The following is a 16,727-nucleotide window of genomic DNA, read 5'->3' as shown; positions in this document are numbered from 1 at the left end:
GGAACTTCCAGCAAGACAATGATCCAAAGCACATATCAAAATCAACATAAAAAGGTTCAGTGACCACAGAATCAAGATGTTGCCATGGCCACCCCAGTACCCTGACTTAAACCCCACAGAAAACCAGTGGGATGAGCTGAAGAGGACATTCCACAAGCATTGACCTCGGAATCTGAAAGATCTGCAGAGAGTCTGTATGGAGGAACTGTCTCAGAGCCATTGCCATGTGTTTTGCAGTCTCATTAAGCACTATAAGAGAAGACTGAGAGCTGTTATCTTTACTAAAAGTATTAAATGAAGGTGTGTCAACAACTGTGGCACACATGGATTTGAGAAAAATATTATTTCACAATAATATTTGTTTTTTTTTCCTTTCAGTAATTGTTAGATTTTTGCAATGAAGAATGTTTTTACAGCCATTTTGTGCATGTTTCCAGGGGTGCCGATATTCATGAAGGGCACTGTAAGTATCCCCGCTGTTTTGTTAGACATTGATGCCACATGTGAATATGATTTGAACTGCAGTGCACAAACGTTCAGTACAGAATAGTACACGTAAATTATATATGGCTTATTTAGCATATCACATAAAACACATTTAATGTCAACTGTTTTATGCCAGTTTTGATTATAATAAGAGAATCCTTACAAAGATGACACATTTTAAATTATAATGTGATTAATACACAGATAGCATCATACAATATATTGTAATACATTAATCATAATAATAGTAAAAAAAAATCAACATTTCTTGTACAGCTTTGTAAAAAAAAGATTCTGATTCAGATTCTGAGCACTGCAAATACAGGAAATATAAATTATCAAAATGCTTATCCAGCTATTTAAAAATAAGTCTTTCATAACAAAAAATCTACAATATATCTAACGTTTTTTAAGAACAGCCACAAGAATCACACTGTTGGCTCAAATCTGTTTTTTTCTCATTCAATCAATAATTCTCCAGCCATATTCTAATGTATTTGCTACTCTAAATTGTGTCTAATATATCAGTTTTAAAGGACAGATATACCTAGTCATTGTTGGTCTGAGACGAAATTTTGAGCTTTCCTCTGATGCTGATCTTTAACTGATTTTATTGAACTGAGCTATAACTGTTGTGCTTTGAAATTAATTGTGACAACTCACCCGAATCCAAACATTTTTTCCTTTTTCTGATAAAATAAATCATTCTGGTAGTAGCTTTATATCATTTAATGCTGAATGCTGATTTCAGACCCTCAAGAGCCTGGACTTTATCAATTTTGTTCCATGCACTGGGAAACACAGCAGGCTTTGCTTTGTACTCTTCAGCAAACTTGTCATTGTATTTCACAAGCACATACTTCCAGTAGTCTGAGGCCTCTATAGTTCTGTCTGGTGGAATGAGCCAGTCTGGGTAGTAGGTGTGGTAGTCTTTATAAGGATGACGCTGAAAATTTGTTTCATGATTTTTAAAAGTCCCTTTGCCATGTACACTAGATGTACAAACCTCCTCACATAGGATATTAGTTGTCACAGATCTATAGCCACCCAGTCCCTGTGGCCGATGCACAGCTGCATGGTGCTGGCGATGGTCTTTTCCTCCTGCTTCACATGGTGCTTTGCAGAAGGGACATTGCTTCCCACAACCAAACACTCTCTCGAAGAGCTCATTTTGTGGTTTGACAGACACACTGTTCAGCGTTTCAGTGATATCAGATGAATTTGCTATCTCCTCTTCTAGTTGCCTCTTTAAATCATTCAAACACTCTAGGAGATTTTTGGTGAATGGAGTACACAGACTTGTGTTTTGAAAGAGGACTCTATCCACTGTGTCCATGGGGATGGAGATGACTTTGCTGAGAGCTTTGCAAAGATTCTGAATCAGTACTGCAGTGCTTTCAGTATCATTGGGCAAAGGACAACCATCATCTCCAAACTGAGAAGCTTTCACTGCTTCATCAATCTTTTCAACTATTAAGTCCAGCTTCTTTGTTTTTAATTTGCGCAGAGATAAGTCCTTTGAGAAGCACTGAACGTTATGCTCATGTATCCAGTCTTTGACATAAATCTCATAATTCCGAATATATCTGACAAATTCTTTGAATTCTTCTTTTTCCAGAAGCTCATTTAAGATGTTATACTGAAAGTATGAACGTGAGCCATATTCAGTTGAGTATTTGCTATTCAAAATTTCATCAACTATATCAGTTCCGATGGACTGGTTGATGTGCTCTGTCACCGCTGGTTTGAGACACAGCTGGATGAAGTCTTGAGCTTTCCTCTGACACTGATCTTTACGTCTGTATAAATCAATGAAATCAGACAGATATTGACCCTTACTTGCCTCTAAATGTTTCAGTGGATCTTTTTCAGCAAGGAATCTCCTGTGCATTCCGAGGAATTTCCGAGATGCAATGCCACAAATGTAAAGCTTCAGGTCAACCTCAAATGTGATGTTTGTTTTGGAATTTACACTTTTGATGTATTCATCAATTTTCCCAATAAGATCTTTAATGAGAAAATTCTGGTAATCACTTTTGGACTTTGCAGATTCTTCAATCATTCTGCTGCAGTTCTGAATGGCAGTATCTGCAATGTTCTGAATATTTTGCTTTAGATTTCTCCTGGAGAAAACATTCTTTTCTGGTGATGAGAAGTGTTTTTTTGCTTTGACCTTGAATTTGTCAAGCCCATACTCTGTTAAATCTTTAACATTCTCCATGTGTTCAGTGAGCTTTCTGTGGTACAAACTTGAATGCAGTTCCTTCATTATTTCAGAAGGAATATCCCTTTCTTCCAAGCCTGAAATGTTGACTATGGTTGTTTTCCACATGCTCTCGAAGTCAGTCTTCAAATCCTCATCAGACAACTCATCTTTTCTACCTTTGCAGTTTTTCAGAAGCTGCAGCACTTGGTCCTCTATCATAGCAGCCTGTTTCCTGCGAAGGTCCTTTACTTTTGTCATGTCGATTTTTAACTGAAGGCCAACATCTAATTTGTTTTTCACTGTGTTTTGCATTTCTGTCTGAAGGCTGTTGATGTTTTTAATGAAATCATGTTTGTACCTCTCCACCAAACCTACATGCTGATCTTTTCTTTTGTAGTATTTTTTCAATTTGTCTTTCATTTCCTTCTCCTGGGTGGCAATCTGTTTTTTTGCATCTGTATTAAGTGCTTCAACAATCCCTTTGACTGTTTGCACACTGCCTTCTGCATTTGATATTTGTATTGTTGCACTCTCAAGCCAGGAGTAGATGTGCCTTTTGAAAGACCACTCCCATTCTGAAAATTCTTTGCAAAGATTCTCATATGCATGGGCAACCAAGGTGTTTTGAAAGCTGAAAATGAAGTTCTCAAACTTCACTGCCCTCCACATGCTTCTCATCCATTCCAGGAATTGTGGGATATTGAAGAACGGTTCACCGTTTCTTTCTTTCTGGGTTTTTAACATGTTTTTCTTGAAATCAAAAACAGCAACGCTGTAGCCTGTATTAACAGGTGCCATTGGAGGAGTGCCATTCCATAAACCTGGTATATACCAGTTATTCAACTCCATGTCATAATCCAAAACATCAGTGAATTTGTTGATACCTGTTTTCTTCTCCATTGTGGCTGCAATCTGTGTCATTTCATTCAGGTGTTCCAGGAGATGCTGTCTCTCTGTCCTTAACTTGTTATGTGCTGATACACCAGCAACATTCTGGTGAACAAAGTGACAAATTGGTTTTTTACCAAGTTCCCTCATTCGTAAAAAAGCATGCACTGCTATCTGCAAAATATCTTTCATCTCTGTGAAATTCTCCATTGCAATATTGATGATGGTTACATCACTAAGGCCAATCACGAATGTGGCTAGTTGATTGTCATGCTCATAACTGTTATCAAGTTGGGCGAGATCTGCTGATTTCAAACCCTCTGTATCAATTAAGAGGATATAGTCACATGACAGCTCTGTCCTGAGATCCTCTCCCAATGGCAGTAAGAGCATGTAAGCTCCACGAGTGCACCGACCACTGCTAACTGCAAACTGGACTCCAAACATGGTGTTGAGCAGTGTTGATTTGCCTGTGCTTTGAACCCCTAACACTGTCAGGACCAACAGACGACTCCTCTGCCCAACCATCCTGTGAAGCTCCATTAGAACATCATTTATCCATTTTTCTGGAATACTGGATGCATCTCCATCCAGCAGTTCAAGAGGAAACCCTTCCTGCAGGAGCTCAGCAGCCACTGTGGGGAGTTTATCCAATCTTTGGCTTGAACCAAGTGAAGCCTCATAAATATGTCCCATCTCTCTCATGTAATGTTCTAAGCCAAGAGAGCTGTCCAGAAGTTGCTGGTCTATTTTGGCCAAGGAGTCTTTGTCTTTTTGTTGACAGTGTTCTTTAAAATCATATCGAAGGGATGACAGGTACTTACGTGAACGCATGTCCAGCTTGTACCCCATCCATTTGAGAAAGAAAGCCCTCTCAATGGAGTCATTAGTTGTCACTGCATTTATAAACTCTGACATTCCTGATGTGATCTTGTACTTACTTTGTGTCTTCTGAATAAATTTTATTTCCTCCTGAAGTTGGGCTTTGTATTCCTCCAGCTTTGTATCTCCTGCAGTTTGTAACCTGCATTCCTCTTTTTCTATCTGAGACAGTTTTTTCCAGTTTTCACCTTGCAATGGCAGCTGGTTCTTCTTATAGACAACAATTTCACGAACTCCAATGCCTTTCATAATATTCTGTGCTGCTTGCTCTGCTGAGCTGGAGGCTTCGCTGTTAAGTTCATCCACAGATATTTGAAATTCCTGAGCCGTCTTTGACATGGACTCAATATCTAAGGATGGAGAGTTCTCACTGAGGGATTTCTTAATGGTAGAACAGATCATGTCTGCAAGCTTTGCCATATTGACATTCTGACTTTTCACAATGATGTCCTCTTTGGTCAACTTGAGGGCATCCATCACTGTTTGAATTGATGACTTCACATCTGGATTTGTGTCTCTCTGATAATTCACAACAAAGAATAATTTTGAATTCATTTGTTGTGAAGAGACAAACATCTGTTGCTCTCTTTCTTCAAACTTGTCCAGGAACACAAAAATTGCATTTGACACTTGAGTAAGGAAAGCAAACTGTGTTTCAAAAGCACCAACATCCCCTTTTAAATTAGCAATGGCCACTGGCTCAGGGAAGATGTCAATGGTCGTGTTCCCACCTGGCAGATACCAGCACATTTCAACCATACCATTGGCAATCTTCCTGGGGCGACATCCTCCTTTCATGTCTCGGTGACAAAAGAAATCATGGTGCTGCTGCGATTCACTGAGTAAGCAGTTCATAACTTGGGACTTTGACAAGCTACAGTTTCTTAGCCTGACAAACGACACCAGAGGTATTTTCGCACAAACTGCACTCTCTTCAACAAACCCTTTACTTTCAGACATTGAATGGGGACGCCACTCTTTCAGGATACCTCTTAGAGCCCATAACATAAGAGTGCACTGATTCTGTCTACCACAGGGTAACAGAAAGGGCACTGCAAATTGACACATGGACATCTTAAGGGTCATTTCTTGCAGGAGGAAACTGTCTGCACAGGCATAGATGGCAACAATAAGATCTAGGGTATTAGGGCTGACGTCTGTATCGCTCTCAGAAAACAAGTCATTTGTTTCATCATTTTCACTTGCACAGACTGAAGTCCTTGATTTGCTGTTAGCCATCAGTAGTTTCCTCAGAAAAGCCCATGGTATTGTTTGCAGTGAGTCAACCTCTTTATCAGACAGGCTATCCTTGTTGATCTCTTGCAAGGATCTGAGCGAAAGTTTATTTGGGAAATATTCTTCAAGTCCCAGTGTGTGCAAAAATGCATGAAGGGAGTCTGAAAAGAAAAAACAACCAAGGGCTTCTCTAAGCAGCTGGCTGAGGTTCTGAAAATGACAGCTTGCAATTGCCATTGTTTGAAATGTCATGAAAAAATAGCAATGAATGTGGCTGAAATAACTCATTGCTCTGTTTTAGCCTACTAATTATAAAGAGTATTCACATACTTTTGGCCATGTAGTGTATTACTATGAACTCACCTTGGTTCTGCTCTTCATGGTGCTGTGGAGACTTTGACCCTTGGTCTTGTACTAGAAACAATACAAAAAAGCATTTAATTACAACCCTGTTTCCAAAAAGTTGGGATGCTGTGCAAAATGTAAATAAAAACAGATTGCAATGATGTGCAAATCAATAAACTTTATATTTAACTGAGAAAATAACAAAGACAACATGTTGAAAGTGAGACATTTTACTGTTTTTTTTGGGGTTTTTTTAAATATATTTGAATTTGATGCCAGCAACTATTTCAAAAAAGTTGAGACAGGAGCATGTTTATCACACTGTCATAAATAAAGGTACGAAGCTGTCATTCTTGTCACTGGGGTGGTATCCTCAAGGGTACATCTCAGTACCTTTAGTCAGGGAACATAATTGTACCATAATCCATTGAAATTATATTTTCTAAGTTGTGTTAACCCCACAAACCCCATCTTGTCTCTAGGCTTTTAATTTTATTGTTGTTTTAAAACATTAAGTTATGAAAAGGTACAAATATTTATTTTTCACCTGGGAAAAGCTTACACAATTGGACATTAAAACCACTGTTGTGCCTTTCAGGGTACATTTACATTGTTCGTGTACCTTGAAAAAAAATGTACCTGCACAGTACCTGTATTTCTAACAGTGCGCTGTGTTGCATGTTGTAATATATTTGTCAGGCTACGGGACACTTTTCCACTTTGCCTTGATCCATCTTAAATGAGCTCGAGCCCAGAGAAGGTGGAAGCGTTTCTGGATCCTGTTTCTTTTTTGCACGGTAGCATTTTAACTTGTATTTGTGGATGCAGCAACGAACTGTGTTACAGGCAATGGTTTTCTGAAGTGTTTCTGAGCCCATGCAGTGACTTCCACTACAAAATAGTGTCTGTTTTCCATGCAGTGCTTCATGAGAGCCAGAAGATTATGGCCAGTCAATATTGGTTGTCAGCCTTGTCCCTTGCATACAGAGATTTCTCGGGATTCTCTGAATCTTTGAATGTTGCTGACCTGTTGCCAATGAACCTAAATAGTTGTGAGATGTTCCACCAGGTGCTTTTTTAGCATTACCAGTCTTTTTCAATGTGTTGTTGACATCAAATTTGAAGCAGGCATATATTTAACAAAGAAAATAATACATTTCTTTAGTTTTAACATTTGATATGTTTTTGTTGTATTATTTCCAATTAAATATAGGGTTTAAATGATTTGCACATCATTGTATATTCATATAAAATAAACAAATAATAATTTAACATTTATCTAATGATTTCCATTTATCTAATGTAAATCATTCCTACCAGAGTGCTATTTTATTTTAAGAATAGTGTATTGTTTCAAATAACATGTGGGGCAACATTATATGTACCTCTAAAGAATATTTTAAATAAAACCAAAGGAATTTTGATTAGGAAATGGTTATAAAAGATTAGTTGTCTTTTGAAATTACTGATGAACACAGTCAGGATGCTGAAAAGCATAGAACAGTTGAAAATTTGCCAGGAATAGGATACATGAGCATACTGCCTCCACATATAGTGAGGAGGATGGTAAGAACTGCAAAGAGGAACCCAAAGATCACAGTTTCAGAACTGCACCACTTAGTTGAATCTTGGGGTTTCAAATTTTAAAATGCACTGGCCATCTATGACCAGAAGCTGTTTGGAAGTTCCACAAAATAAGGCTTTCCTAAGGGCAAGACAGAAATGCAGCACCTGAACTTTGCAAAATTAGTATAAATGGAATTGTGTGATGAAGTCAGATGAGACTTTCTGGTTATGCACACCATGATCATGGTTGGTGATAAAAATGACTGCATACAGTGAATAGCACCTGACACTCACTGTCAAATATGGTGGTGGGTCACTGATGGTTGTGGGCTGTTTTACTGCTAGTGGTTCAGAAGCTGTTGTGAAAATCAGTGCCATAATTAATTCCTCTAAATAGCAGGAGATTTTAGCCCAAAATCTGTCTGCCTCTGCCAAAAAGCTGAAACCTGGCTGTAGGTAGACCTTTCAGCAAGATAATGACCCAAAACAAACATCAAATCCACACAGAAATGGTTGGAGGAAAATCAGAATCAAACTTTTGCAATGGCCCTCTCAGTCTCTAGATTTTAACTCAGTTGAAAAACCTTTGACTCAAGACCCAAGAATATCAAGTAAATTGCATTATAGAAAGCAACTCAGTTCTGTTATTCTCAGCAGGGGAGGCTGCACTGAATATTAATAATGGGGGTGACAATATTTTTTAAAACTATGTTATCAAAAAAAGTTTAGGCTATGAAAAGTGCTAATAATTGAGATTAAAGCAAAACCTCATTGAGGCACAAAGCCCTTATGGGGCATAATGCTACTACTTTGCCAATGCATACATGTAGCTAACTGCTATGGTTTCCACAGAATTCAAAAGAATGTTGATTGAGTTGATGGAAATGTCATATCATATCATCATATCATGTCAGTATGCCTGAAACCATCTATTTGCTTGCTAGAATTAGTCATTTATTAACAAGTAAAATTCATAATCTAAGGACATTAAAAAAATCTGAATGCTGTTTTAAGATACTTTGAGAAAATAAGCCCTTTTCTAGTAATTAAAACTATTTAGGTGTTAGTGATTTTTAGAATATTGATCAAATATTGATACTGCAAAAGGCAGAGTACAGTTCATACTTTCATCATCTTCTGTCAAGGAGGCCATGTCTCTTATCAGGTCCTGTTAATGTTATAGCACTTCACATATATCTGTAAAAAGAAAGTATAACATAATTAAGAATTAATCTATTTTAACTGATTTTTAAGTATTTAATTAACTTTCATTGACTGCCGAGATCAAATCAGAGCTACAAACATGTACAGAGAGCATAAGCAAACAACAGAAATGAACAATAAATCTGACAATGTAATCATTCTTAACTATTCTGGAACAGAACACTAATTTGATATATACAAAATACAAGATAATGCAACTTCAAATGTCCTAATAGTAGAGCTAAGATAAAAAATTGAGACAAAATGATCTATAAATATTGATATTTTCGTTATTTTACACCTCTGGTACGTTACCCACCTATTTCTGTTCCTTTCCCAATATATATATATATATATATATATATATATATATATATATATATATATATATATTATTTATTTATTTTTTACAGTGGCCAAGATACACATATGCACACATATCTCAAAACTCCAATAAAATTAAATATTTAACTCAAATATCTAGCTGAAATAATTAGCTGAAAAGTTCAGTATATATTACTTTTCATTTTTAGCTATAAGTACTATTAAACCCAGCGATGGGTTGCCTTTGTAACATGACATAAAAACTTGTTGGAAATAGGCATTATCTATCAGTGGCACTCAAGCTACTTATAAAATGAAGATGTATTCATGAGACATTGCTATATAAGGAAATACTTAGCTCACAAATGTTGCCTGACTGGCTAAATGCAGTGCAAAATTCTGCTGAACTTTTATACAGAATGGCAAAGCACGTCTCATTGCACTGCAGGGATCCTGCAAGCTCTCCTTTGAAAAGAATAGGATGCAGCAAGTTTGCAAGAGGACATGAACAATAAGGCCACAAAACATTCACAAAACATTTTTGATATTTGTAAAAAAATTACATTGGCACATGTTGCTGGATTGCTGTGGGTGTGTTTGTGGGCTGAGATCAATGTGAATGAGAAACTCCTTCAAACCTTAAAAACTACAGGCAGTTGCTGTTCTTTTTCATAAAATAAAGTGAATAATAATAAAAACTAAAATAAAAAATAAAAACTTTTTCAGGACAACAGGACATAATTCACATTTTTCAAGCACTGTCTTGTTAAAATCAATGCCCACTGATGTGTTTTATTGACTGATATCAAAATGTTCTTGTGAATGCAGCCCAAAGCCTCCTTTCAAGAGCTCAAGGTTGCTCATGGTTTGTTTGCTCTATTATAATGCTCAGTGGATAAATATTACTTCTTAATGAATATATTTCTCTTACTTCATCATCTTCTTTCCCCTTTTGTTGTTAATAAAAGTGTGTATTAAACAAATCATACATAAGGGAGAAAAACTATGAATGGTGGCATTTTCCCCATAGCAATAGTGAGTGCTCAATACCTTTGCTCAATGCTCAATACCTTTTTTTGACATTTTGACATACTAACTTCAGCCAGAGACATTATAATGGAGGAGACAGGTCCCTTGTTGGTAAATGAATGGGAAAGCTCATAATGCCTAACATAGTGTCTGTTTAAGGAAAAAGTCCCACTCTTATACAAAAGAAAGCCAATTGGCTTGCTGGTAAAGCCGCAAGCAGGACAAGCTTTATTTTGACAATACTGTAGCATAATCACATAAAGCATAACCAAACAGGTCTGGAAATACATGTTTATTTCAATAAAGCTATGTATAAAGCATTCAAAATCTCTATGTAAATTAAATGTACATTAAAATGACTATTGAATTCGAATTTTTATTTTAAGCCCAATACATATTACATTTTATTTTATATTTGCTTCTTATGTACTTCTATATTGACTTAGAATCTGTTGGGGCAAATTGAAAAATTCATAATTGAAACAAAATCATGTAAATCCATGGAAGGGACTAGGTGACTTTGAGTATAATCACCCCTCTGTTTATCTAAAATTTTGAATGAAAGTCTGTAAGTACCTCTCTGCTCAAAGCTAAACTTGTGTTCACACTTTGATCATAATCATAAGCATGCTGAACAATGTGCATAACACTAAGTGGATTTAGGTTAAATATATTTGACATGCATACTTAACCTCTAGAAGCACTGCCACACAATGTTGTGCTTTATCACCTCTTCTCCCTTTTGCAATTTCTCTGTCATCCCTGTTTTACTGATCTTACATCTGCCAATTCCAGTTCCTCTATCACTTCTTCTCACTGACTACTGATGTAGCTAGACTGGCCATCCAGTTCTATAAGGACTTTGACATAGTTTAAAAAAAAAAAACTGATGTAGACATTTTTCATTTTTAATCTTGTTGGTTTAACAAACTATGCACTTTCACTACCACACAGTTATTGTATTTAACTCATCCTAACTACATCCAACAGAACTGACTGGTTGTGTAGAAAGGACAGTTTTCTATTCATAGACATGAACATACTGAATGTTTATTAGGAGGTAAATTACTAAGTAGACAGTGAAATATGGATTTGTGATTAATAATGCATAATGCACTACAGTCATTAATTTAGTGTAAAGTCTAATTAAATTGATTTAATTTTCTACTCCAATATTTTGTATATAAACTTTAACAAATAAAGTTCAATCAGCTTGAATCAAATAAATTAATTGTACATTCTACAAATAGCTCATTTTCTCAGCTTATTTAAGAGTGATTTTGTGTCTAATAGAGAAATGTTTGAATAAGTAAATGTCTGAGCACAGGTTTGAGCAGAGACTACGACTGAGACACGGTCAAAACGTGGGGCTTGTTTTTGGGGGGGGGGTTACATTTTAGTGTTTACAAACTCTATTTTCCTTGAACAACCCAGATCATTTCTTATTTATTTACAAATCATTAATAATATTGTGGGTGGTTGACATTTGCCAATTAGGATCTATCCGTACCTCTTAATCTTCCTCTCTCTCACTCTCTGATCCACTCTCCTGTTGTCCGTCCTCTTCTCTATTACTGTTGAGTGGTCCAGCATGGCTAGTTAGCCATTTTGGGAGACAACATAATTGTTTCACCTAATGTCCTTGTAGCATGTGTATGTAGAGGGAAGTAAAAAAAAAACCACAGTGAATAACTGTCAGAAAATAAGCAATGACCAATGAGTAACCAACATTTCAATAGCCAACTAAAACTGCTTTCACATTATCTGTTATGAGAGGAAAATCAGCTCACTATACTTAACAGTACCTCACTGTGCTCTGCACTTTATTTACTGGCTATCACATTTAATCACTGCTAATAAGAACTGAATCCCCAGCTCTGCTGAGCTCCTGGGCAGTTCCAAAAAACGATATATTCCACAGTCCAATGCTTTGGTGAGGTTCTAAAATGCTGCTTCAGATATAGACTTCTGAAACATGGAAAATGAAGTGTTTTTTGAAAATCACTAAAAAGTTCCAAAGTTGTCACATTTTGTCCTACATAGATTTTCCCCTGAGTGTCACTGAATCCACTGAATTACAACATTAAGTAAGAATGCTGACATCGTAAGAATGCTGGGAGCTGCCTGTTCCACAAAGATACAACACATATCAACAAACCCATGGTCTTAATGAGTCCTTGCACTTGGAAACATTTGGAAATAGGCCTATGTCATTTTAGTGTACAATTAAACAAAACAACAAACGGGAAGTGTGGACTTCGGGACTGGCCGTTCATGTAGAGTTATAGTGTGAGAAGGGATCTCAGTGGAGGGGCCTGATGGATATTTGGGTTGCTGCAATGTATTTTTTATTTTTTTTACAGTCAGAGCAGTGGTTAAGTAAAGCACACTGTTTTAAGAAATCTGGACCGGACAAATCATTAGACACTGGTAACGTTCGGGGCTTAAGCCCCAGTGTAATGTTGCTCATTACAAAAATTAACAAATAAAAAACAAGTTAGACAATTTTTCCATTAAATCTTTCTTTGATTGTTGGGCTAAAATATACTACACAAATTTTGTGACCACGTGTTTTTTACTGCTTAACTGCTGCTCTGCATTTAACAGCGTTTGTTCTGTCTTGATCCACAATACTATCAGAAAGTGAAGCTGTAGTGGAGAGACATCTAACAGAACTGATATAAAAAATTATTGTGTAGAAAGGACAGTTTTTTGTTTACATACATGAACATACAAAAACATTTAACAGGAGGTACATTAAAAATCAGACAAGAAAATGTAGAAGCTGACATTAGTCTTGCTGGCTTGTCACTAATAATGCATAGCACAAAAAAAATTGTTGCACTATAGACTTTAGTTATGTTAGTGTCATTATGTAATGTAACTGAATTTTTAACACCAAAATATTATACAGTTACTTTTATATTAAATTTTTCAAGCCTAATTATCTAACTAGTGTTTTTGTTTCCGATGGAGAAACAAAATCGCCCACAAATGCCATGTAGTTTTTTGTCTCATTAATTATTTTATAATTAAATTATGTAAATAAAAAAAGAAATTACCTTTTTGTCATGGCAGCAGGGAAAGAGCAACCAGAGCCTGAGCATGGGGTAAGAGTGTGAGGAGAAACAGCCAGGAGTCAAGGAGAAGCAGTGATAAACAAGTGTTAGAGGAACTGGAGCTGGGAAAAGAAGTGAGATCGGCAAAACTGGAAAGAAAGATGAACTCGTGAAAGTCATGAAAGCAGTGGTGAGAGCAGACCACTGTACTAGTGTCAACAATTCACTATCTGGCCACCAGAGGTCTCACTCTCCCGCGTACTAGCCCTGTTTCCAAAATCAAGCCACCTGTACCTTATCTCCTTAATCAGTCACACCTTAAATACTCCTCCCATTCAGCGCGATTTATTGCCAGTTCTTTCGTGTCTGAATACTGTGTGTTTTATTTTGTTTGTCTTTCAGGTGTTTTGAACCTCTGCCTGACCTCTTGGAATCTGCTTTTGTTTTTGCCCTTTTGCTCTGTCTGCCTGGCTTTTTGGACTGATTTCTCTGTTACGACTTTTTTTGCTTTGCCTTTTGACCTCGAGTTTAGGACTGCCCTTTTTGTCAATAAATCTGCACATGGATCCTTCTCAAGTTTCTGAGTCTGCTTCGTCGCAGCTGGAGTGCTTCTAGACGTCAAATATACATTAAAAATATATATTTTAACCTAAATCCATTTAGTGTTAAAAAGGTTGTTTAGCATGCATAGTTGTGCCCCTTCAAGCAAAGCTGGCCTGTGCCTATAGTCTCCTGAATAGTAGAAGGGCTCATATGTGTTTTGCTCCCTTCTTTTTATTAGGTAAAATATTTGTTTCATGCAGTGACCTCTAGAAACACTCTTGCACAATGTTCTGCATCACGTCCTCTCCCTTTTCAGTGTCTTCCTCATTCCTATTTTGCTGATCTCACTCCTTCTGCCCATTTCAGTTCCTCTCTCACTTCTTCTTACTGCTTAAATAGGAATTCCACTGATTTATTTTTTTATAAATTTCTGCATAGTTCAGGGGTCATGCTCTAAACAAAGTCATAAACAAAGGCATTCAGAGTGGATTAAAGTGTGAAAAGCTCCTTTTGAAAGATACTTTCTTTACAGTGGTGGTGATAGAAATTAGTTGTCAAGTGTCTATAAATGCTCCTGAAGGTTTGGACTAAAACCTATTTGTAAAAATCCATTCATGGTGGAGAGATATATACAGAATGTTTCAGGGCAAAATAGTCCCCAAAGAATTACCATTATTTTGCAAAATCAACATTACATATAAAAACCCAGAAGACACATGCAGGTCCACTGGTGGTTTTGAATAGTAAATAAATTATTTTGTATTGTAGAAATGGCAATTCCTAATTCCTATCACCACCACTGTAAAGAAATCTGAATTGATAAGATTTTTTTGTACAATGAACCATCTCACATCAGTCCACATTTCAGTGACTGAATTATGCAGACATTTTTAAAAAATCTATGTAATTCTCTTTTAAAGTCATGGCCATTGAAGGGGTGGGCCTTTTGTGCTTAAACCCTAAATGTTTCAGTACCAGCCCAGAATGATTTGTCAAACCTAGAATTATTAAAACATTGTGGTTTCCTTAACTATCACTTTATTTGGGGATTCAGTTCTTATTGCAGATATTCTGTAGTCTAATGTAACATGACATCATAAGACTGGAAAGCTTATCATAATACCCCACACAAAATAGCAAGCTTTGTTAAATGTGATGGTTAAGTTAGTAGCCTACACTTTGAGCAGCTGGTGTTGGTATATAATAGTGTTATTTCTATGTGATGTCAATTCAAGGCAAAGAGTTAGGCTGCTTGTAGCATGTATTTAGCATTATTTGTTTTTCGACTGCTAAATGATCTAATAATTCAGAGGATTCAGTGACATTTGAGGGAAAAATATACACAAGACAAAATGTATCAGATTTGGAACATTTTAGTTTACCACAGGCAGAGATTTTCTAAAACACCATTCATTATTTCTAGAGGAAAAGCTTAGACCTGGAGTTCCTAATAGGGGCATGACACTGTCTACAGAATAAAGCATGACTTCAGGGGTCTATTTGTAGATTATCTGATTTATAGAAATTGGAGACTGCTTTGCCAGCAGTACTGTACTGCACTGATTCAAAGTTTTGAAACCCAGGTTTTGCACCTGACATGATGCTGCAGCTAATGGTATCAGGAACGTTTATATAATCAGTGTGACCTGACAGGTAGAATGAAAGCAAAATGCATTTAAGCCCTGGACATTAAATCCTCTTAATTGAACCCTTCATTCATTATAAATAATCATTTTTACTAAGCTTAGCTTATTTATTTATGTCACAGACCTAAGAAAAGCTTTAACAGGTTTTCTGGGTGTTAACTTCAGAGCTTTGTCTGTTATACACAATGTTGGAAATTTGTAATCAGTACTGTTATATTTTTATTATCATATCTAGAAGCAGCAGAGGCGCAAGTCATTCTGATTGGAAAGAGTTAAATCCAGTTACACTATATGTCCAGAAGTTTGCAGACACCTACTCATGCAGCATTTCTTCTGAAATCAATGATACTAATATAGAGTTTGTTCCCATGTTGTTACAGTAACAACATCTTCTGAGAAGGCTTTACACTAGATGTTGGAACATTATTGTGAGGATTTGATTGCGTTTGGCCACAAGAGCATTAGTGAGGTCAGGTACTGTTGTTGGATGATTAGTTCTGGATCACAAACGCTGATCCCACTCATCACAAAGGTATTGGCTGGAACTCTATCACTACAGGGAATGCAGATCCACTACTCCTCAGCCCAATGCTGGGGGGTCTGTACCCATCTAGTCGATGCTTGGCATCGGACATGGTGACATTAGACTTATATGCAGCTGCTCCAGAGTGTCCCATTCTATTGGCAGTGCTTTTCTATGGAGATTATACAAGCTGTGTGTGCGCTGTTGAACTCCTGTTATGTAATGGATGTACCTTAAAGTAACTGAATTCTCAAATTAGGTGTCTGGACACTTTTGGACATATAGTGTATGATGCAAAGACCATTCAAGCTCATTTCAGGTTTCTGTCTACCATCTCTGCTGTACTGCTGTTTGTATTTGCTAATTATTCTCTGATTGGCTTACTGACAGGTCTACATCTGTGAAGTTTAAAATGCAATTGACTCAGAAGAATCCATTTTCAAAATCATTTTGTCATGGGATAAGCACAGTAGACAGCGAACATGTTCTGGAAAAGTTAGGATTTTTTGTAAAATGCAATAAAAACAAGACTCTGATTTGTTAATTATCTCGAACCTTTATGTAACTGACAAAAGCACAAAGAAATTACTTTAAATATTTTGGCTGACCAGCTTGATTGTATTTTGTAAAAATACACAAATTAAATTAATTTGATGCCTGCAACACATGCAAAAAACGTTGCGACGAGGCAAAACAACTATTTCATTTTATAGTAAATTCGTTTTGGCTAGTTTATGTACAGAGACCTACAGATGCAATATAGCAAACGAAAACTCATTTGTGAACCTGAG

At 36.5% G+C, this 16,727-nt stretch overlaps 1 protein-coding gene across 2 annotated transcripts; it reads right to left on the bottom strand.

The window, feature by feature from the left end:
- Positions 1-361: 361 nt before the first annotated feature.
- Positions 362-13,533, bottom strand: LOC118806597 (up-regulator of cell proliferation-like). Of its 2 annotated transcripts, none has more exons than XM_036568066.1 (5): positions 13,228-13,533; positions 11,676-11,806; positions 8,735-8,806; positions 6,062-6,112; positions 362-5,859 (listed from the first exon to the last, which is right to left on the bottom strand). In XM_036568066.1, exons 3-5 carry the CDS (start codon positions 8,760-8,762, stop codon positions 1,211-1,213), a joined length of 4,728 nt encoding a protein of 1,575 aa, XP_036423959.1. In that variant the 5' UTR covers positions 8,763-8,806; positions 11,676-11,806; positions 13,228-13,533; the 3' UTR covers positions 362-1,210. The 2 variants fall into 2 exon arrangements, with proteins under 2 accessions (XP_036423959.1, XP_036423968.1); XM_036568075.1 differs by having other exon boundaries at positions 11,676-11,798.
- Positions 13,534-16,727: the final 3,194 nt, after the last annotated feature.

The sequence above is a fragment of the Colossoma macropomum genome, unplaced genomic scaffold (assembly GCF_904425465.1).
Source record: "Colossoma macropomum unplaced genomic scaffold, Colossoma_macropomum, whole genome shotgun sequence".
Lineage (NCBI taxonomy): Eukaryota > Metazoa > Chordata > Actinopteri > Characiformes > Serrasalmidae > Colossoma > Colossoma macropomum.
Note: the sequence above shows the minus strand (reverse complement) of the source record. Positions and strands in the feature narration are given on the sequence as shown.